Source organism: Protomyctophum parallelum (genome assembly GCF_964188405.1).
Source record: "Protomyctophum parallelum genome assembly, chromosome: 2".
Lineage (NCBI taxonomy): Eukaryota > Metazoa > Chordata > Actinopteri > Myctophiformes > Myctophidae > Protomyctophum > Protomyctophum parallelum.
In genome coordinates, this window is record NC_139699.1 from 16,809,588 (window position 1) to 16,834,025 (window position 24,438).

At 42.9% G+C, this 24,438-nt stretch overlaps 1 protein-coding gene across 2 annotated transcripts in view; it reads right to left on the reverse strand.

Moving 5' to 3' along the window:
- tead1b (TEA domain family member 1b) overlaps nucleotides 1–24,438 on the reverse strand; it is a 93,523-nt gene that overhangs the window by 20,927 nt on the left and 48,158 nt on the right. The window contains exons 3-4 of one of the 2 annotated variants that reach the window (XM_083759945.1): nucleotides 3,407–3,471; nucleotides 554–616 (exon numbers count right to left, since the gene is read on the reverse strand). In XM_083759945.1, coding sequence (XP_083616071.1) covers nucleotides 554–616; nucleotides 3,407–3,471 — 128 coding nt within the window. Of the gene's footprint in view, nucleotides 1–553; nucleotides 617–709; nucleotides 773–3,406; nucleotides 3,472–24,438 lie in introns of both variants that reach the window. The other variant, XM_083759944.1, reaches the window with a different exon arrangement.

Sequence of the window (24,438 nt, forward strand, 5' to 3'; positions counted from 1 at the left end):
CACTTCCTCGTTCAGCTTCCTTGGTCTCAACTGCACATGTTTCTTTCCTTCCATGGAGCAGGGTTGCCAAGTCTGCTTATTTCCCGCGACTTTTGGCGTCCTTTTTTTCCAGAGATAATTTTCTTTCCTTTATAGGCTAATTATTAGTATAATAAGTTACTAAAACATTAATTATCATAGACGTACTTTTTATTAGGATTATATGGTCATATTATTGGGTTTGTTTTGGCTTGTTTTTGGAGGTGGGTTGGTATATTTCTGTCACGAGTTGGCAACACTGCCATGGAGCAACATGGCGTCGCCCGTACGGTCTTCGCGTCTTGTCCTCTTTAGACAGTCCTTGTCTGTCACCAAGGGAAACAGGAAGCAGAGCACCCAGGCATTCACTCTGTCACCAAGGGAAACAGGAAGCAGAGCACCCAGGCATTCACTCTGTCACCAAGGGAAACAGGAAGCAGAGCACCCAGGCATTCACTCTGTCACCAAGGGAAACAGGAAGTAAGTAAAAGACAGCACAGCAACCACAAGCTCCAAAAGCAGAAAAAGCGCATACCTTTAGCTTCGAATGAAACTCACGAGATTTCCTTCTGGCAAGAACCTGAATGTGACTAGACACCTGCGAGGGGGGTAGGGGAGGAGGAAAACAAAGGAACAGCCTGTAACCATGGCAATGAAAACCCCCCTGCAAACCGGGCAAAGCCACACGTACCTTAATGGCTGCCTGGATTTCTCGAACTTTCTTTCTTGCTAAGACCTGTATGTGACTAGACACCTTCATTACCAGAAAAGGAAAAAAAAAGGAAAAAGGAAAAAGGAAAAAAAAACAAGAAAACCAAAGAGTACAAAGTGGATTACATATCGGGGTTGAAAACACTTGAAGGGAGATAAGCCCTACTATAGAAGCATCTCTCCCAAGCCACACATCAACCTTACAGCCAACAAAGCATTACACTGTCTGTTGTTGTCACTTAATCCATTCTGAACGGGAACACCTTTTGGTGTTTTAAAGCATTATGTTATACTTTAGCTATTGAAATATAGCAGATCTACAAGCTCATAGCGCGCCACCGAGTGGCGCGCTACGAGCTTGTAGGTCTGCTATTTTTGAAAAATCGTGAAAATGTGGCGCAAATCTTTGAATATATTCAGCATTTTTAACTCAAATCTTTGCTTCTGGGGGGTTCCCTGGAACAACATATGTTCAGATGGGGGTCGCGGCCCAATAGAGATAATTCTGGGGGTCCTTGACATGAAAAAGGTTGAGCACCACTGACATAGAAATAATGGGTTTTTCAGAAAACTATTAGGATTTAGAAGCCTCTTTTTTTTAAATCGCCATCCGTCCAAAATGGGTTAAGTGAACTGATTAAGGAGGATGCAGGCCCCTTTAGCACACATTAACAGAGCGCAGATGTGATCTGCTGTGTACTGAATGGAAATTGGCCAGTCTAGTATTCTTTGGGGGGGGGATCTGGATATAAGGAATTTCACTGGCCAAGTTTACCTTGAACATTCATATAGTCCGAAAACATTTCATATTCATCCTCATATGAAATATTCATCAGTGCAGATTATTGTAGAATGGTAGTGTGTAGTGTGTTCGTTGTGTGTGTGTGTTCCTTCCTTCTGCCCTACATGACTGGATACTGCATGATGTGTATTTGCATTTCTTTTGGAGTGGATTCATTTTCTGTAGTGGTTTTAATCAAGCAAATCACACCCATGTCGTAAAGAAGCTTGCATGTGTGTGTGTGTCTGTGTGTGTGTGTGTGTGTGTGTGTGTGTGTGTGTGTGTGTGTGTGTGTGTGTGTGTGTGTGTGTGTGTGAGTGTGTGTGTGTGTGTGTGTTCGTTGTGTGTGTTCGTGTGTGTGTGTGTGTAAAGTGGGTAATTGGCAAATATCAGTGCAGATCACCACAATCAAATGGCCACTGCAGGTAAGGTCTTTGAAAGTAGGGAAATTGTCTTGTATTATTATGTATTATATTGTCCTTACATAAATAGCTATATTTAAATGTCATTGTCACCGTTATCCTTGCATAAATGGCTAGTAAATGCCATGGTCACAGACAGTACAACAGCACTCTGTTGAACGCACTCGGGAAGACAGCTGTGATTATTCTGTACTGAGAGGGAGAATCACTGCACAGGCTTTCTGGTCAGATGCACACACTGATCAATGCACACACACTTATCAAATGTCACTTTCATTCATGTTTATCGTCGCCATGAGTGTAGATGTATAGGGAATGTCCTGCTCTGTGGGGACACAGGTGGCCTGGCCTTGCACCGTCATCAGAACATCCTCACAGTTAATCAAACTAATCCATTCAATCATGTTTTTATTAATCAATAGAATAATCTCTAAAGAAGATAATTGCAGCCCTAATGGTCACGGCTGCTCAATGATACAGTGTTGTGTGTGTGTGTGTGTGTGTGTGTGTGTGTGTGTGTGTGTGTGTGTGTGTGTGTGTGTATGCATGTGTGATTACTGATCAGTCCCTTAAGGGGCCGCTGGCTAAAGTTAACATGATTTCAACATTCATGTACAATATAGTCACTGTCACACAGAAACCTTGTATTGCCATATTTCTTCTTTTTTCATATTAGTACTTGCACTATACTGTAGCGACTCGAAACCATGTTTCTAAAACTGCTTTATTAATTAAGCTTATTATTATTGTATGACAGTATCAAGCTAAAGGAGCAAAATAACACATTTTGAGATTGTAGACATACCCAAAATAGGGATGCCTAAGTTGAAAGTGGTATAATTCTGTGGGTTTCATAAATATTGAACCAATGAAAAGTATTTACAAAAGCTTGTAATAGTAAATACCGTAATAATACAGTAGCTAGACTGGATCCATTGGAACACACATTCTTTTATGTCTTAAAAGTAATACTTTTAGACAAGGTTCATGTCTGACAGTGACAATATTCAGGTTAAAGGACCACTTCACCACTTTTCAACCTATCTTCATATAATAGGTCCTCACTAATATTTTTTTTCTACTCGGTCTGTGTCTCATAGGAGGGCGGTGGGCAGTTCAGAAACCGTCTTCCAGTGACATCATCGATGGGGAATAAAAGCTAATAGAAACTGCAGGCTTTCTAGTTCTGAAAAGTTGCAATGCCTTGTTAAAAAAAAAATCTGCCTAATGATGATGTCACTGGAAGACGGTTTCTAAACTGCCCACAGCCCTCCTATGAGACACAGACTGAGTAGGAAAAAAATCGTGCCATTTTATCATGATTATTAGTGAGGACCTATTATATGAAGATATGTTGAAAAGTGGTCCTTGTAACAACTTGTAACATTTCAATTTTACATGCATATTCAGTTTCTTCTTCTTTTTACATGATACAGTATTCATATCATATCATTGCATGCACCTACTGTCTTACCTGCTTTCGAGTCCTCGTCTTCCCCGTCCGAAGCTTGATGTATCTGGCTATCAGCTCATTTCGACCTGAACAAGTAGAAAAACACAATCATTATTATTACTAGTCCATAACATACATACCATGCACACTCAAAGTATTTGCAGACTTTGGGTTATGCGCTGTACTGTACACATGCATTGTATTTGTATTGCTGAACATCCCTAAACAAAGTAATAGTAGTACCAACTATTAGCAGCATTCAGGTGAATGATTTATTTATTTTTTGAGGCAGCTCTCCACCCCCAGCCAACGCTGGGGGGGGGGCGCAGTGAAAGTATTTGCACACTTTGTTATTTATAGGCTTGGGCAAGGGTCGATGTCTGCTTAGCTGCGACAGTTACAATGCACACGCACACACTCACGCACACACGCACGCAACTAGTTACACTACTTGTTACACTACTTTTGCGCTGAGATGCATTGTCACGTAATTTGCCACTTAACAAATCTTTATAATCCTAATAAGGAGGACATACACAAGATCTTTCTTTAGGCTCTTTGATACCAGGTTGTTGAACAAGTGAAGGAATAAAACAAAATGGGCCTTTCCAAAACGGTCTAGTGCAGTGGGTCTCTTGACCTTGTACCAGCAGTGTTGTTTTCGTCGACTAAAACTAAGACGAAAAATGTTCGTCGACGACCTATTTTTACTGACAAAAACAAATGGAAACTAAATGAAAACTAAGCTACGATGACTAAAACTAAGACTAAATATACTGACAAATTCGTCAACAAATAAAAACTAGACTAAAATGTTAGGAAGGGACTAGTGGACAAGAGATCCGGTATAAGTCATTTTACACTTAGTGGCATTCTGAAAATAGCAATTTTCAGCAAGTGTAAAAACACTCATTACGACGGCATCAAGACCCGCCAAAATACATTTTAGTCAATCAACTGTAGATTTAGTCGACTAAAATCTTATGACATTTAGTCGACTAAAACTAGACTAACACTAAGACATTCCAGGTGACTAAAATGTGACTAAAACTAAATGTAGTTTCAGTCCATAGACTCTGACTAAACTAAAATAGAAATTTGCTGCCAAAAACAACACTGTGTACCAGAGAACTGTACTGTCATGAAACAAAACTTCTAATAAAATAATCAATCAATCAATCAATCAATCAATCAATCAATCAATCAAACAACCAGAGGGGGCTCAAGTACCACCAGTGGTACATGTACCACAGGTTCTAAGCAAATGTTGTTACGACAGTAACGAAAAGTGTGCTTGCAGCCGCAAGGCTGTGTTTTCTTGTGTGTTGCTGCTGCTGCCAACACCGGTTTGTAATGTGCGTAGAGTGTTGCCGGCGCACCTTTTCAGCTCACAGTAAAGTTACATACCTGTTTGTGAGATGGAGGGTGACTGATTTAAGCAGTCACACCTGGTCTGAGTCAAACTAGAACTGGACTCAGAGCTAGGTGTGGCTGCGCACCTGTTGTGCATCATGGACTTGATCAAGGTCACAACAGGTTATTTAGTGTTTGTGGAGATGACTGATTTATCCTGCTGTGCCTTGAACAGGTGCGCAGCCACACCCAGCTCTGAGTCCAGTTCTAGTTTGACTCAGGCCAGGTGTAGCCTCGGAAACCCAGACGTTTTTATTTCCAGGGAGGAAAAAAAAAGTCTGGGTCCGAGTCCACTTCAATTCGGCATAGAGTAGCGCAAACGTCGATCACTCTCTGCTGATTTCGGATTGTCTGCATCTTTGTTAAATTGACGCACACACGCACAGATGTACACACACACACTCCTCTCTCTGTCTGTCGCTCTAATTAATCAGTCTCATGTCGCGCAGCTGTGTCTAGATTCTCCCGGCGGATCTGGCCGGGAGCTGCCTATGCCATAAAAAGCATAGGTGGATCCCAGGCTAGGCCAGGTGTGACCGCTAAAATCAGTCATCCTCCATCTCACACAACTCATCTCCTTAGTTGTGTGCATTATTCTCCAACGCAACACTGCTGAAAGCAGCTGCAGGACAAGTAGTAGTAGTAGTAACTTCCAAAGAGACCAGACCAGTAACTGTAATGTGATTAATCAATTTGATGAAGTAGTGCAGTTATATTACTCGTTACCGACCAAAGCAGTTACAGTAAATAGTTACTTTGTTACTAGTTACACCCAACTCTGTGGGGTACGCAGACCCGTTCAGACAGACACACACACACACACACACACACACACACACACACACACACACACACACACAGCCAGTTGAGGGGACTAAGCCACAGACCCTTGTCTGTCTGTCAAACCAACTTCAGTATAGTAACATTAGCAGAAAGGTTGTTATTTTGAGAGAGAAAATATCCCGCAATATGAATACATTGAGTGGTGGTCAGGTCAGGTGGTTCATGTTGCACTGTCCAACGTGTAATGTGGCACACGTCTACCCCCCAAAAAACTGTGTCAACACACTGTGTCATGGCTGTCGACAGCTTGGAGATCTGCTCTTTTGGGCACATAGAGGCTGTTTCCTTATTCATATCTGTCGCCACAGTGACAACGACGCTAGAAAATGGCGACCGGAAGAAGCTCGTTCTGAGCGAGTCTCCGCCCTGTGCCTATCCCTTATAGCGGAAAGCCTGTATAGTTGCCCCGTAGTTTAGTCTACCCGACCTGTTGCTCCCACAACCTGGACTACAACTCCCACAACCTGGACTACAACATTGACCCGACCTGTTGCTCCCACAACCTGGACTACAACTCCCACAACCTGGACTACAACATTGACCCGACCTGTTGCTCCCACAACCTGGACTACAACTCCCACAACCTGGACTACAACATTGCACGTGTGAATCCGTGCAAGTGCTGTGAATGTAACAGACGTGATCTTGCGTTGTGTTATGAAGTAACATAAACCAGGATCTCAGCAGTGAGTAGATTTATACTGTATACAAAAGACAACGAGGCAATCACTGCTCTGCTCTGACTTGTATACTGTACGTTTTCCACAATAGCATTTGCTGGAAATAAATCAGATGCAGTACCATGAAAACACAGTATGTGTCTTAACAACTTTGGGTACATATATGTATCAATATATTACACAATTGTAAATTAAAATAATAAAATAATCTGCAGAGCAAAATAAACACAACCTACCGCTTTCAAAGCCCATATGAAATAGGAAGTGTGGTAGAATAGACAGGTTTTGAGGACTGAATTCTTGAGGCCAGGTTTTGAAGACAGAGGTTTGCTTACAGTATTTATTGTCGGTTTGGAGGATTATTACTATCTTCCTCATGCCATGCCACATGCTGGAGAATCAAGCCTTTGCAGAAAGATGCATAACGGAATACATAGCCTACTGTAGGCTCCCCAACAATCATTAATAAAACTGACAGGTTACACTAATTAAAGATCAAAGGTTTAAAAGGACAACTGTGTGTGTGGTGGGGGGGGGGGCAAAAAGAAAGAAATTAATAGTCTCAATAGTCAATGAGAAGTGAAGGTGAATGTTGAAAAAAGGAATGCAAAAACATTTTTTGCAATCAAATAATCGGTTTAGTAGATAGAAAATATAAATGCCTGTCTTTGTTTCATTTTTTTTTAAGATATTTTTTTGCGGCTTACGCCTTTTATTGATTTTTGAAGGGACAGACAGTAGGCTGACAGGAAACGGGAGAGAGATGGGGGAAGACATGTAGTAAGGGCCGTGTCGGGCTCGGGAGTCGAACCCGCGGCACACTGCGACTGGATTACCAGTCAGGTGCCCAGACCGTTACGCCATGGCCTGGGCCTTCATATTATTCTAACTTTGATTAGTTACTTTAGTATTAGTTATTAGTACTAGTTAATATAAAGCAATGACAATATATTTGTTTGTGCTCTGAAGTACTTGCATAGATTAATCAAGACTCACCACTTGCTATTTTATTCACAATACATCATTATAGATTATACAACTATTATAGTATTATAAAAAACTGCAAGTTCAAGCTCCATATTGACAATTCAGGTGTCAAGTTCATGCATATCATATAGCAGGCTTGTGCATCTTAACAAATGAGCAAACCCAGATTAATTTTCTTGCGAGAACACCATGTTGCATTAGCATGAAAAAGCCTTGCATCAACACAGCCTTTCAAATTAATTTAATTTTGCCCCATTCTCTTCAAAGACTATGCTATGAAAGGAACCAGACCTAGACCTTCATACTGTTACAGAAATGAATGGCGACGGAAATACATTGGTTTAAAACAGTGCTGCTCTCACTAATTTATAATTAAAGCATAGCTTTGTAGAAATTTCTAATTAACAGAACGGCTCCAAACATTCTTCTGCCCACTGCTCAGCTCTCTAATTGCCGCAGCGATGCACAATGACCCCTGCTTAGCCTTTTCATATGCTAATAACAACGCCGCCAACCCCAAACTATTACACAAATTATAGGTAAAGACTCTAATTATGGGGTCCAGCTGTAACCAAGCACTGCCATGGATCCGCTTGTAATGCACCTCAACATAATTAAATGTTTTTTGTTTTGTTTTTGTTTTTTCTACTATCACATCATAAACAATTAACCCATTTCGGGCGGGAAGTGGGAACCCCTTTTTGGTGTTAGCATTATGTTATGCTTATATAGCTATTGAAAAATAGCAGATCTACAAGCTCATAGCGCGCCACCGAGTGGCGCGCTATGAGCTTGTAGGTCTGCTATTTTTTTTAAATCCAAGAACGACTGACATAGAAACATAGCTTTTTTCAGAAAACTGTCCGGATGTAGAAGACATATTTTTTTAATCTGATCTCAGGTCAAAACGGGTTAAAGGCCCCTATACTCTTATACATTTTACTTAGGAAAGTACAGACCATTAGCAGTGCTTGCGGCAGAACAGAACGCGTGGTGGTGGATCCGCGCTGGCCCTATAGAACAAGGCTGAGTGATGTGCAAAAAGCCTTCCTGTTGTTTTGTCTAATAGAAACATGAAGGCAGACGTACTGTACAGGCTGAAGCCTCCAGCCTGCTGTAATAGAAACATGAAGGCAGACGTACTGTACAGGCTGAAGCCTCCAGCCTGCTGTAATAGAAACATGAAGGCAGACAGACGTACAGGCTGAAGCCTCCAGCCTGCTGTAATAGAAACATGAAGGCAGACAGACGTACAGGCTGAAGCCTCCAGCCTGCTGTAATAGAAACATGAAGGCAGACAGACGTACAGGCTGAAGCCTCCAGCCTGCTGTAATAGAAACATGAAGGCAGACAGACGTACAGGCTGAAGCCTCCAGCCTGCTGTAATAGAAACATGAAGGCAGACAGACGTACAGGCTGAAGCCTCCAGCCTGCTGTAATAGAAACATGAAGGCAGACAGACGTACAGGCTGAAGCCTCCAGCCTGCTGTAATAGAAACATGAAGGCAGACAGACGTACAGGCTGAAGCCTCCAGCCTGCTGTAATAGAAACATGAAGGCAGACAGACGTACAGGCTGAAGCCTCCAGCCTGCTGTAATAGAAACATGAAGGCAGACAGACGTACAGGCTGAAGCCTCCAGCCTGCTGTAATAGAAACATGAAGGCAGACAGACGTACAGGCTGAAGCCTCCAGCCTGCTGTAATAGAAACATGAAGGCAGACGTACTGTACAGGCTGAAGCCTCCAGCCTGCTGTAATAGAAACATGAAGGCAGACAGACGTACAGGCTGAAGCCTCCAGCCTGCTGTAATAGAAACATGAAGGCAGACAGACGTACAGGCTGAAGCCTCCAGCCTGCTGTGTGGGGCGGCCGGGGGGGGATTGCACTCCGCTCAGGTGTGCCAAAATGAAAGGCTGGGCCGGTCGGAGTAATGCTGCTTGAATTACTGCCACTTAACACTTGTCAAAGGGGAGAGAGAGACCCGACCGTGCCTCTGCTTCCCTCCAAATCTGCCCCGGCCTCGCTCCTCCATCGCCACTCTATCTCCCCCCTTATCACTTCCTCTCTGCTGAAGCAAAACGTTATATGGAAGCCATTGACCGTATGTATGCCCATCCCTTCCATGAAAAATAGAAGGGATGTCCGCACACTGAATTGTAGCTCCCAGGAAAATTCTTTATTGGTACGTTTCGACCTCTGTGGGTCTTCGTCAGGTAGGCTACAACCCTATACCTGACGAAGGTCGAAACGTTGTACCAATAAAGGATTTTCCTGGGAGCTACAATTCAACTATAGCTGCAATTTCCCTTTGACAGCCCGTACATCCTATGTCTGATTGTATTAAACCACGTTAAACTCACCAACAAACATTGCAGCTGTATGAAATGCTTGAATGTTCCTCTTTCTATTGGCAAAGTGTTTGTTTCATGAAAATCCACCGTAGATAGATATGTTATGAGCTATACTTCCTGTGAATAAATTCCTTGCAGGTGTTGGGGTTTGGAAGCGCTCGTTTTCAGTAAAGCAACCTGCTGCCTCCTGCATTATGTTATGTGCAAATTCAAAACAGGTGGCATTCAGGGCCATTGGATGATATCCAACGAGCACTTGAACACCTGCAAGGAATTTCATAACATATCTACAGTGATGTTTTATGAAACAAACTACAAACACTTTGCAAATAGAAAGAGGATAATTCAAGCTTTTCATACAGCTGCAATGTTGGTGAGTTAACCCATTCTGACCTGAGATCAGATTCACACGAGGTTTCCGCCGGACACACACTGGTCTGATGGACCCATTCTGACCTGAGATCAGATTCTAAAAAAAAAATAAAATCTTCGATTTTTTCAAAAAATAGCAGACCTACAAGCTCGTATCGCGCCACTCGGTGGCGCGATATGAGCTTGTAGATCTGCTATTTTTCAATAGCTAAAGCATAACATGATGCCGACACCAAAATGGGTGCCCGTTCAGAATGGGTTAAACATTTTGGGCGAGAACCCATTTTGGTGTTAGCATCATGTCGTGCTTTAGCTATTTTAAAATAGCAGATCTACAAGCTCATAGCGCGTGTAGGTCTGCTATTAAAAAAAAAATCGAAGAGCGACTGACATAGAAGACATTTTTAGAATCTGATCTCAGGTCAGAATGAAAACTGTCACGATGTAGAAGACATTTTTAGAATCTGATCTCAGGTCAGAATGGGTTAATACAATCAGACTTTTCTGTTTGGATGTACGGTATGGGCTGTCAAAGGGAAATTGCAGCTAGTTTCCACCTTGCTGGCACGATGGCCGCGGTGTGCATCTGGTCAATGGGACTTCCACATAAAAGGGTCATTATTTAAATAAGGGACAAATCTATGTCCATTGAATATTTTTCATGGTGACACACATTTGTCTACAGTTCTTAATTTCTTGAGCAAGAAATGCTTAAATCCTTTAAATCCTAATTACTTAAGACCTATTTTACACTTTTCAAAAATACCAAAAAAATAACATAGGTGTTTTAAATGGGCATGGTTAAAATGGTGTTTGTTCAAAAGTCTAAATATTGGATAAAGCAACGTTTTTTGTCTGGGGTGCACACAAAAGCCAGAGTAGACCGCAGAAGTACTTTAAAGTGATATACTGTACCCCTTTAAGCTACAACATGTAAGGCACACGGGAACACGAGACCTGTTTTGTCCCTGCAAACACCTGTATGCATGCATCTGCCACACCTAGACAGCTGTTGTTCAGCTCTGTGTGTGTGTGTGTGTGTGTGTGTGTGTGTGTGTGTGTGCGCGCGCGCGCGTGCGTGTGGACAAATAAACAACATCTGGGGATTTTACAATTGCGGCCCGGTCGCCCAGTACACCTGCACAAGTACAAACTTTACCAGATGAAGCTATACGGCCTGCACTATTTTCAATAATTCACACACTGTGCGTACACATTACATGACAATAAAGGCATTCATGCAAACGCCTGTTTCTAAGATCAAAGCACACAATTAATGGCCAGCTGAAAGCTTGCTTACTGTTGAATTATTCATTCTTTTCACCAGGCTTGCGGAAAAAAAAGCTCAGCGGGTCGTGGCCAGCCTGTATTGGGGTTTTTTTTTTTTCATTCTTGTGTTTTTCACAGAACACTTTTTTTGTGACTGTTCACTTTCAGGCCTGATTTATTTTATACCCTATACGGGATTTGTAATTCTTGGTGTGAGACACGATGTGCAAACAAGTACACTTGACATGACAGACAACCAAACTTTCTGTTACACTTAATATGTGGTAGAAACTGTGATTCTACACGGCAAAATCCTCAGTATCAATTTAAGGATCCATTTGTACATGTAACAGACGTGATCTTGCGTTGTGTTATGAAGTACCATAGACCAGGATCTCAGCAGTGAGTAGATTTATTCTGTACAAAAGACAACGAGGCAATCACTGCTCTGCTCTGACTTGTATGCGTTTTCCACAATAGCATTTGCTGGAAATAAATCAGATGCAGTACCATGAAAACACAGTATGTGTCTTAACAACTTTGGGTACGTATCAATATATTACACAACTGTAAATGAAAATAATAAAATAATCTGCAGAGCAAAATAAACACAACCTACCGCTTTCAAAGCCAATATGAAATAGGAAGTGCGGTAGGTTACGTCATTTCCTTAAAGGCAACCGCCTGAACTCTTAAAGTCACAGAACACTGGATCACAATACAATATAATGCCTGGGTAAGTGGAAGCACTATTAACCACGTTACATACACACTGAAGAGTTAAATGAATAGCAGGTTGTACTGTGTAGTGTGTTGTTTTTGGCAGCAAATTTCTATTTTAGTTTTAGACATAGTCTCCTGAATAGTTTTCACTTAGTCTTAGTCACATTTTAGTCACCTGGAATGTTTTAGTGTTAGTCTAGTTTTAGTCGACTAAATGTCATAAGATTTTAGTCGACTAAATCTACAGGTGATTTAGTCGACTAAAATGTATTTTTGCGGGCCTTGTTGCCGTCATAATTACTTATTTTACACTTGCTGAAAATAGCCGATCTACAAGCTCACAACGCGTCGCAGCGCAACGTGTTGTGAGCTTGTAGATCTGCTATTTTCAGCATGCAACCAAGCGTAAAATGACTTATACTGGATCTGTTGTCCACTAGTCCCTTCCTAACATTTTAGTCTAGTTTTTATTTGTTGACGAAATTGTCAGTATATTTAGTCTTAGTTTTAGCCACCATAGCATAGTTTTAATTTAGTTTCCATTTAGTTTTCTTCAGTGGAAAAGGTAGTCGACGAACATTTTTCGTCTTAATTTTAGTCGACGAAAACAACACTGCTGTGTAGTGTGTGATAGAATACAACAGTTATTGTCTCCACCAGGCCGAAGGCATGGGGGGAGAGTATGTTTTGCACTCCGTCCGTCCGTCCGTCCGTGTGTGTGTTTGTGTGTGTGTCCGTGAGCAGCTAATCTCGGCCACCGTTAACCCGGTCGATGCCAAATTTTGCACACACACTCCCTGGATGCCAACGATGAACCTCTGCCCCAAACTTTCCAGAACGGCCTGTTATAGCGCCACCAGGAGGCCGCTTTGTGCAAAACAAGTTTTTGCACAGTACACCTACAGATTTTGTTTACTTTTGTTGCCCTTTTATCCAACCACCAGATGAAGGCAAGCTGCAATGTCCTACATTCCTATCCTGGTGGAGACCTGTGCCCAGAAGGGCACTTTTTCTAGTTATCATTGTTTTTAAGGATTGATATAGATCTGTTTCTGGCGACTCCAGTCCTGATGAGTCTCAATATGTTTGGCTCCCATTGATATTTTTTAACATTTAAAAGATTTTTATATTGGGTAAATCTACAGTAGTCCTTTTCAGTTAAGAATGTAAAAATAAATTAGCTTAAAACGGAGTCAGGAAAAGGCTGGCTGCAGATCAATGTCTTTTGAATGACTTTAATTTGAGAATGATCCACTCTGTGTAGTAATATTATCATAGATATTTGAGTGTGCAATAAAGCACTATAAAGCAGGGAAGCTTTGAAAGCCATAAAGGAGGAGGTACACACATTAAAAACACATTTTAATATGGGTATGATTTATGGTCAGTGTGTTAAATACTGTAGCTAGCCAGTGTCTACTCTACTTGAAGCAATGATATCACAATATGAAATATTCTCACAACTTTGTGGATTGTTCGCAGTTAATCCTAAATATTAGGTCTGTATTTCATGATAAAAAAAAGGTAGATGCTTCGTGATGAGATTCTACATACATTAATCAACATTAACAGTGATGTGTTAAATAATCTGTTCCCCAGTTAAGATGATCAGGAACATGCACAAAATCAGATGATTTCATGCCTTTTACGTGTCATGGAAAATTGGCTTTCATTAGGCCATGGTCCGCAATGTCATTATGCATCTAGTTCCTTATACCGGTAATCTTTTTCATCGTTATCCTTAACGACCTGTTTGGAAGGCCTACACTCCCCACTGCTTTTGTGTTGAAATATATTTCACCATGTGCCATATAGAGGGTATGCGCATGCATACCCTCTATATGGCAAAATCGAGTGGCAAAGTGAGTTTAACGTTGTTAAATTAAATCAGATAGGCCTTTTCTGTGTGGACGTATATGGGCTGTCAAGGCTAGAACGTTTTTTTTGTACCACTCAGTAGGCGTTCCCGCATAACTTCCGGGTTATGACGATGATGTCACGTGCACAGAGAGCACTCACAGTGTTCCCTTATGCAGCTGTTAGCAGTAGCAACTGAACATCGAATTTTAATTAATTGCGTTTCATTTGAATGAACTTTTAATGCTTTTGTTTTCACTTTTGAGGTTTTGGTAATCATGGAGTTTATTTCCCACCCAGTAATAACTAGTTAAAAACTAGCGAATGGCGTTGCTCCAATGTGGATGTTGTTGTACTGTGGCCAGCCTGTGACATCAGTCCTCTAGGTTTCAGCCCAATCTGAGCACAAGTAATGTGGCTCTGATTGGTCCAACAGTTTAGGAGATTAGAGCCAGGCAAACACACACACACTCACTGAAGACTGGGTCAGACAGACTCCCATTGGCTTAGCTGGCGTTTCAGGGTATGGGGTCAGACTCCCATTGCGGCTTAGGTGGCGTTTCAGGGTATGGGGTCAGACTCCCATTGGCTTAGGCAGCATGAGGATGATGACTAGGTCGCTATTAAAAAGGGCCTGTTATATGACAAAAAAAGAAAGAAGAAAATGCACTGCATACTGTTACAGTCGAGACCTGTGGAGTTTCGACAAGGGATCCTGAAGTGAGAGTGTTAACTCTTTAAGGGGCATTCCTGTTGTCACTCAAAGCAGCAGGAAAAGGATTAGATATTTATAACATAACCCCATAGAGGAGTCCTGCTGCTTGGCAGCTGGAGGGGTGTGTATTCCTTTCCCCAGCCCAACCACGGTGAACTCTCCCTTGAATCCCAATGACCCTGGAGGTTCTGGGGAACGTATGAATGGCACTCCAGCGGCAGCCCCACAATGAGACGGTGGCTCAACTCTTCCCCCCGGATTGTCCCCCGAGCAGCTGATTCCTCATTCAGTCAGAAATCCAATTTGGCTCTTAGCATCCTTTCTCCAAGGATTCTAGGACAGGCTCCCTCCATCCCTGTTTTGTTGCTTAACAATAGGCCCTCCACAGCGAGCCGAGCCCACCGCTACAGTCCACCACAGACCAACCACTGAGGTAAGGAAGACTCTTTCCTAATCAGCACATAATACTTAAACCACTTTCAACCCGGCGTCCCCACGTTGGGCATAAAAAGTAAATAAATGGCCCGGCGGCTGGCGTAGCCGTCTGGGCACCTATTGGCTGCTTATGCCGCCTGACAGGCGCGCTGCGGGTTCGACTCCAGATCCCGACGACCTTTGCTGCGTCACAATCACTCCCCATATGATCTCTCTACACATTTCCTTTTCTTTTGCCTTATGCCAAAAAGACTACCTACACTTTTAGCTGTGTGCCGGCTAAAAGTGTCCCCTTTAGGTAGTCATTTTGGCATGAATTAAAAAGTAGTGTTTTATCAAAAACATATTTATATATTGGTGATTATTGTGGAAAAAATACTAGTGAAAGTACAAAAAATAATCACACTTATGTGTGAAGTGAGGCAGTATTTATATCAGCCAGGTGATGTCTTACGGCGTCGTTTACTGGTTATAGAATAATCATATCATAACTACCCTAAACAGAACTGCCACATGACGTCATTTCAGAAAGCAATGCATTGGATGGGTTAGTTAGTGCCCCTCAAAAAATACTTTAGTTTAATTGAAAAGTTTACATAGTATGACTTTAAGACACATTGGTAGTAAAGAAAGCCTTATCCGTTATTCTACATTATGTTACTGTATATCAATAATCTTTACAACTTTAAACGTATGATGTGACAAATAAAGCAGCGTTTTCTTTTTTTACATTTGGGGTGGTTTCAGAGGTAGACTTAGATAGCATTTGATACAGACTTATAGCATGTTATGTAGCACTATAATTGCATTGTATGTAGTCATAGCACGTCATAGTACATATGTATAGCATAGTATATATGTATAGTTTCATTATATAGATATTCCACTGTTACGTTCTTAGCTTACACATGTTTCATGATAAATGCTTTTTATGTGATGTATTCCCATGCTTTTTTGTTCTTGCTTAATGTAAGTCGCTCTGGATTAAGAGCGTCTGCTAAATGCCTAAAATGTAAATTGTAAGGCTGTGATGATGTTATATTGCCTGCCAGTGCCATGCCACCTGTCAGTGCTGAATCAACCACTCCGAGGGCCAGGTTGGCGCTACACCAAATAAAAAGGCCCCATGTGCTTCGCGTGGGCGTAACACAATCAAGAGCGATACTTTCGCCGCTGCTCCCATATTTTTCGACAGAAGCAACAGCTGTTAACTATTTGAAATAGTCTCGCACAGGGCCCTGCAAGCTTGCACTGTTAAATTCCATTGTTAATCCATTCTGACCTGAGATCAGATTCTAAAACTGTCTTCTACATCCTGACAGTTTTCTGAAAAAGCTATGTTTCTATGTCAGTCGGTTTTTAAAAAATAGCAGACCTACAAGCTCGTAGCGCGCCACTCGGTGGCGCACTACGCCACCGAGTGAGCTTGTAGATCTGCTATTCAATAGCTAAATCACAACATAATGCTAACACCCGCCCCAAAATGGGTTCCAGGCCTAGCTGCCACCTGTTTGTCAGAATATCAACATTATATTGCACACTATAGGAAAGGTTGTGACAACAAGATTAGCATTCACATTCAAAACATTCCACCAAATAACATCTAATATGGAACTATTTAACAAGAAAAAGAAAACTATTGATCCAAATAACATATTAATCAATACCGACACAATAGTGATTATATCTCCACTGGCATACTAACCAAAAGGTTCCATATAGGAACACCACCAAGGCTTTATGTATCCCGCATATGATAAACACCAGGGCTAATTTAAGTAATGGCATATTAAACATTTTAACTGCCTTGGCCGTGTCTTCTGACTGGCAAGAACGATATACTCCCGCTTTGCTCCAGTATTTCTTTTCCCCTTTCTTTTTTTAAAAGCACTCATTTCCTGTAACAGCACTTTTGTTTAACGCAGACCTGACCACAGTCACATCTGGTGGAGCGGTCTGCCATGATGTCAGTGAATGCATGGGAGACAGAAGCAGTGGGCCTGGCTTCAAGGAAGGCAACGGCAGTTCGCCTGGTCATATAGACGCAAAATGATCTCTTCATGTGGTCGGCCCTGTTCTGCTCTCTGTAGCACACAGGATGGCATTACCAGCTCAGTGGCCTTTTGGTTAGAGTGTCCGCCCTGAAACTGGGAGGTCGGGGTTCCATCCCCGGCCGGGTCATACCAAAGACTGTAAAAATGGGACCCAGTGCCTCCCTGCTTTTTGACACTCAGCATCAAAGGGTTGGATTGGGGGGTCGAATCTACTAATCAAATGATTCCCGAGCGCGGCGCGGCTGCAGCTCACCGCTCCTTGGCTGCAGCTCACCGCTCCAAGAGATGGGTCAAATGCGGAGAACAAATTTCACTGCGGTAACGTGTGTGACAAATCGTACGACTTTGACTTTGACTTTTGATTACCCTGCCTTGCTCTCTCTGTAGAACACAGGGCAGCATTACCCTGCTTTGCTCCCTCTGTAGAACAGTGCTTCTTAAACCTTTTAGCCCGTGACCCAAAAGAGAAATTAGATGTTTGCCCGGGACCCACAAACTTGTGAATATAGCAGATCTACAATTAAAAAAAAACATTCCGGGGCATGGTGGCACAGTTGGTATAGTGCTGTCGCCTCACAGCTAGAAGGTCCTGGGTTTGATTCCCGCTCGGGGCGCTGTGTTTCCTCCTCCACGTCATCAGTGCCCATACCCGAAGGCCGGGTTGGCGAAAGGGCCTTTCTGTGTGGAGTTTGCATGTTCTCCCCGTGTCCCCTATAGGGTATAGGTACCCTCACATGTTCTCCCCGTGTCCCCTAGGGTAGGTACCCTCACATGTTCTCCCCGTGTCCCCTAGGGTAGGTACCCTCACATGTTCCCCCTTGTGTCCCCTAGGGTAGGTACCCTCACATGTTCTCCCCGTGTCCCCTAGGGTAGGTACTCTCACATGTTCTCCCCGTGTCCCCTAGGGTAGGTACCCTCACATGTTCTCCCCGTGTCCCCTAGGGTAGGTACCCTCACATGTTCTCCCCGTGTCCCCTAGGGTAGGTACCCTCACATGTTCTCCCCGTGTTTTTGATTGATTGATTGAAATATTTATTAACAGTTTGTAGAATTTACAGTACATTTTAAGCACAAACTCAATACAAAGACTGTCAACTGTGAGTGGACGACCCAATTAAGCATTACACTTGTTTACAACAGGGTCCACATTGTTCAATTCATCAAAACATTTAAAGACATACAAACATTTAGAGACATACAAATAGACATTTCTATGTAGCTAAAGAACAGAACAGGAATTCATCATATGGGAAGCAAAAAAGGGAAAAGATACAATATACAGTGAGGGAAAATGGGGGTGGGGGGGGGGGGTGGGGGGGATTCAAATTTTACAGAGTTTCGAATTGCAGCCATCCGTAGGTGCCCTTTGAGAGCGGTTTTGAAGGAGTCAAGGGATTCACATGTCTTAATGACTGTTGGTAGGGCGTTCCACATTTTGGTGGCATAGGAGCGAAAATTATTTAGTCCCTTGTTTGTGCCGAATCTGGGTTGTACATGGTTTGTTGCACTCCCTCTGGTGTTGTGGGTGTGAACTTCGTTTACATTAAGGAAGTATTTAGACAGGTACATGGGTATCTTGGTGGTGTATCGAATCTTGTGGACCAGACCCATTGCAAGATGCTGTACTCTGTCGTCGACCCTAAGCCATCCCAGCCTGTCAAAGTGGGCAGGGGTGAGGTGGGTTCGGGGGGTGAGGCCAAGTAGGAGCCTGACCAGTTTGTTTTGGGAGGTCTGGAGCCTTGTTTTAAGGGCCTTTGAGGTGCTGTGGTACCAAGAGGTGGATGCATAGTCAAAGAAACCTTGTACGAGGGCTCCTGTTGGTCTTCAAGGTGTTTTTGCTGACCAGTGAGGAGATCCTGTAAAGGAATCTTGTTCTTTGATTGACTTTTTTGATTACGTTGGTGGCCATTTTATCACTGGAAAGATTGGCCTCCAGGATGGAACCTAGGTAGGTAATTTGATCTTTTCGTGTGATAATATTGTCACCCACTCTAACCAAGAAGCCATCTGCCTTGCTGAGTTTACTATTTGATCCGAAGAGGATGGATTCAGTTTTTCCCAGGTGTAAGGATAGTTTGTTATCAGCGAGCCAGGTGCAGATTCTACCGAGTTCAGAGCTGAGGGTCTTTTCAACCTGCAGTTTGTTCCTGTCCGAGACCAGCAGTGCTGAGTCATCTGCGAACAGGAACAAGTTGCAGTCACAAGCTGAAGTCATGTCGTTAACATAAATTAGGAACAGTAAAGGCCCTAGTATGCTTCCTTGTGGGACGCCACAGCTCACTGGGAGGGGAGGGGACAGTGTTCCGTTCACCTCCACAATCTGTTCTCTCCCCTCCAGGTAGGATTGCATCCAGCTCACTGATGTGCTATCAAAACCAATAGCTTTAAGCTTGTTAACCAGTATGGAGTGGTTCACGGTGTCAAAAGCCTTTTGGAGGTCCAGCATGACCATGCCGCAGTATTTTCCAGCATCCACCTCGTGTTTGATGTGATCGCTCAAATAGAGGAGGCATGTGTCAGTGGAGTGGGATGTTCTGAAACCAGATTGGAACTCGTACAGCAATTTATTAGTGGCAAGATACTTTTCAACCTGTTCATAGACTATTTTTTCCATCACTTTCGAGATGGAGCTTAGAATAGAAATAGGGCGGTAGGTGCCGGGTTCTAATTTACTCCCTTTTTTGTACAAGGGGGTTACTTTGGCCAGTTTAAAATCTTGGGGGAACTGTCCCTGTTTGATGGAGAGGTTAACTATGTGGGTGATGACTGGAGCTATGGAAAAGGCTGAGTCTCTGAGAATATTGTCATGGCCAGTGGCCTTGTGGGGTTGGAGGGCACTCAGTTTTTTAAGTAGCCTACCTCCTCGGTTGTTACCATTGCCATTTTAAAATCATTTTTACAAACACCAAGGTCCCCTAGGGTAGGTACCCTCACATGTTCTCCCCGTGTCCCCTAGGGTAGGTACCCTCACATGTTCTCCCCGTGTCCCCTAGGGTAGGTACCCTCACATGTTCTCCCCGTGTCCCCTATAGGGTAGGTACCCTCACATGTTCTCCCCGTGTCCCCTAGGGTAGGTACCCTCACATGTTCTCCCCGTGTCCCCTAGGGTAGGTACCCTCACATGTTCTCCCCATGTCCCCTAGGGTAGGTACCCTCACATGTTCTCCCCGTGTCCCCTAGGGTAGGTACCCTCACATGTTCTCCCCGTGTCCCCTAGGGTAGGTACCCTCACATGTTCTCCCCGTGTCCCCTAGGGTAGGTACCCTCACATGTTCTCCCCGTGTCCCATAGGGTATAGGTACCCTCACAAAAAACATGCAGTAATCCTGGTCTCTAAACTGCCTCTCCCTGGCCAGCCGGGGCGCCTGATGGAGGGGAAAGGAACTGGTTGGAATAACGTGTTCCTTCCACGCGCACATATGGGTCCCCGCACCAGTGTTTGGGAAACAGTGTTGTAATCGAACAGGACAGCATCTCACACGTCTGTGACGTCTGAGTCAGCAGCTTCCCTGTTCACTTCCGTCATATGATTAACGCATTTTGACATAATCTTCTAAATCCTGACAGTTTCTGCATGTTTCTATGTCGGTCTATTTTTCAAAAATAGCAGACCTACAAGCTCGTAGCGCGCTATGAGCTTGTAGATCTGCTATTTGTCAATAGCTAAAGCATAACATAATGCTAACACCAAAAAGGTGCCCAGACTGGATTAAAAAAAAGAGTATCTACCAGTAGTTGCAGCGTGTTGTAGACACTGAAGCGCATGAATCAAATCAACTTTCACAGCCAGACATTTATAAATGAGAGTATAATATAAGATGGGGAAAAACGTGTGACTTTGGACAAATCAAAGCATGTTTTCTGAAAAGCCAACCTCTCATCAAAGCACTTATACTTTACTGACCCATGCAGACTTTTAAGACTTAAAAACAGTTGTCCATATATTTAATACATTATTGAATTGTGTGTGTGTGTGTGTGTGTGTGTGTGTGTGTGTGTGTGTGTGTGTGTGTGTGTGTGTGTGTGTGTGTGTGTGTGTGTGTGTGTGTGTGTGTGTGAGCACATAGTAGTGGTGAATCCAAACAATGGCCCTGGATTTCCTGGATTTCCTGTCAACCGTGATAGATGACTCAAGGGTCTGAGGCAGGTATTAGCATGACAATAGACTAAACCGACAATATGAAGGCATTCATCTCGTCTCTGGTATTGGGAATAGCATACAGGTGCAGGAAGCCAACTCAACAATATCGCAGAGGAGTCGCGGCTGCTTGCCAGGAGGAGCATGAGAATCCATTTCCTAGCACTGACTGAAGTCAACTTGTTGCTGTGATTAGACCTGTATCCCGAGAGAAGACAGACTATGCACCCACTGCACACAAAATGAAGTGGAAACCGAGCTACACTTCCTAACCATCTGTCCATTGTACCAAGACATCAGAGACACATACTTCCCACAGATTACAACCACACACGGTACAACAATGTGCAAAACACAGCAGCAAGATTTGTGAGTTGCTGTGATAGGAGAAGGATATCAAATGGAACACAACCACCCTAAAGACTAATCACTGTGTATATTCCTGCACTATACCTGCATCGAGTGACCTTGGTACATATATAGCATTTGATCTATTGAAGATTCTGACTTTCAAATTTACATCATTTTTGTTTTTATTGCTGTATTGTTCTTTCTGCTTTGGCAATGTAAACGTATGTTTTCTCATACCAATAAAGCCCTTTGAATTGATTAGGAAATAGGAACAATAGTCTCTCCCTCATTTGGGAGGGAGGATGCTCTGACATCAGTCCATTCTATCTGCCTATGGTGAGTGCCCAACGGGACTATATGTTGACTCAACAGAATTCTGCGTTAATAATAATAATACATTCACTTGAATGATTCACGTGCAACTGCCAAGTTGAGAAAAATAATAATAATAGTTTGGACCTCTAATCATCTGAAGCAATGTCATCTATAAATAAATCACAGCAGCTGCTGTGATAATGCAGGTGTTTCCCATGTAAAGGTGTAAAAGACCAAGGCGCAGTTGGAGGAAACACATCGACTCACTGGCCTTGGAACATCTCGGGATCCCCCAGGAGGAAGTCACTAATGTTGCTCTGGAGAGGGAAGTCTGGAGCACTCTGGTGGAGCTGTTGCCCCCGCGACCCGACTACGGATAAGCGGTAGAAGATGGATGGATGGATGGAAGGTGTAAAAGCCAATTCCCAGGTAAAAGCTGCATGCCATATAACCTCAAATCCCTGTTCTCTCATTGGTAAAAAAAAAAAAAAGTGCATGGCTAGTCGGAGCTCACAACCGTATGCCACTAAAATCCACTTATAAGAAGGACAGAGGATAAAGTCAGCTGTTGCCAATGCATGATTACAATCTATACTGTACGTCTGTCTCTAGACATTTTAACGCCCCGCCTGCCTCTGATTGGCCTACCGACACTGCCCGTCTTACCAGACTTTGAGGTGGATAGCTATGGTGGATAGTCTGGCGCAAGGTTACTCCGTAATGGGAAATAATACAAGTACGGTATAATACAAAAGAATGACAGCTTGGCACGCGCGACAGATTACCCTCCAGAATGCAGCCTTGTAACACACACACACTCACACTCACACTCACACACACACACACACACTTACTTCTCGGCCAAAGTTGCATGCCTGCAGACTTAATGATCACTCACCCTATTCTGCTATTCTGAGAGGCACTATAGAGCGTCGCAGTCCCTCCCCATTTCAGAACAACGAGTGGCCCAGGAAATGAATCGCAATGTATTTTGACCATAGGCATTTCTTAAATTATTCATTTAAAGACCTTTTAAGCGTTGTACGAAGCCAACTCTTGTCGTGACAAATCATGACAACACACACAATATTTTGGACCAAACAAATAATTACAAAGAAGAAAAAAAAGTGTTGTAACCTGACGTTTTTTTCTACACCCGTTGTTCTGAAATGGGGAGGGACTGCGACGCTCAGTCCCTCCCCCTTTCAGAACGACGAGTGGCCCAGGAAATGAATCGCAATGCATTTTTCCCTTAGACATTTTAAAAGGTATTTATTTAAAGACCTTTTTAAGCGTCGTACAAAGCCAACTCGAGTCGTGACAATTCATGACAACAAACACAATATTTTGGACCAAACAAATAATTACAAAGAAGAAAAACAACAAAAAAGTGTTGTAACCTGCCGTTTTTTTCATACTTTCTAATTCTTTCTTCGGCCCAAAACATTGTGTTTATTGTCATGATTTGTCACGACAAGAGTTGTCTTTGTCCGCGGCGTAAACGTCTTTAAATAAATACTTTCTGAAAAGTCTATGAGGAAAATGAACGGGGATTTATTTTCCGGGTCTCTCGAGGGGGCGGGGCTGCGACGCTCTATAGTACCCCCCCCCCTCCCCCCCATACAGTTAAGTGCATATGAACATAGCACACTTGCTGCTTGCTGATATATTTCTTCACTGTCTGTGTCATGCTCACGCACGCGCACGCGAGAGAGCACACACACACACACACACACACACACACACACACACACACACACACACACACACACACACACTTTGTGATCAGCGATGTAGTCTCTTTCTCAGAATGAGAGGTGCACCTGACCATAAGTGTCTTGACTAGGAGAATGGAATTCAGCCTTGGCCAGTCCAACAATGCAAAATACTAATGTCCATCTAGTCTATAGAGCGTCGCAGTCCCTCCCCCTTTCAGAACAACGAGTGGCCCAGGAAATGAATCGCAAAGCATTTTGACCATAGGCATTTCTTAAATTATTAATTTAAAGACCTTTTAAGCGTCGTACGAAGCCAACTCTTGTCGTGACAAATCATGACAACACACACAATATTTTGGACCAAACAAAGAATTAGAAAGTAGAAAAAAACGGCAGGTTACAACACTTTTTTTGTTGTTTTTCTTCTTTGTAATTATTTGTTTGGTCCAAAATATTGTGTGTGTTGTCATGCTTTGTCACGACAAGAGTTGGCTTCGTACAACGCTTAAAAGGTCTTTAAATAAATAATTTAAGAAATGCCTATGGAAAAAATGCATTGGGATTCATTTCCTGGGCCACTCGTTGTTCTGAAAGGGGGAGGGACTGCGCGACGCTCTATAGTGTTACAATATTAATTCACTGTGCCACAGTGCAACTATTACGTAAGCTAAGCTATTGTACTTAGTGCTAATTGACCAGTGGTTCTGACCTTCAGAAAGTGCCCAGTCATTAGGCTTTGCGGAGTCTTTACTGATGGCCTTCCATCCATAACTCAACTGAATGGAAGTCAAGGAAACAGACCTCACTGTTGTTCAGACTTCAGGTTGATT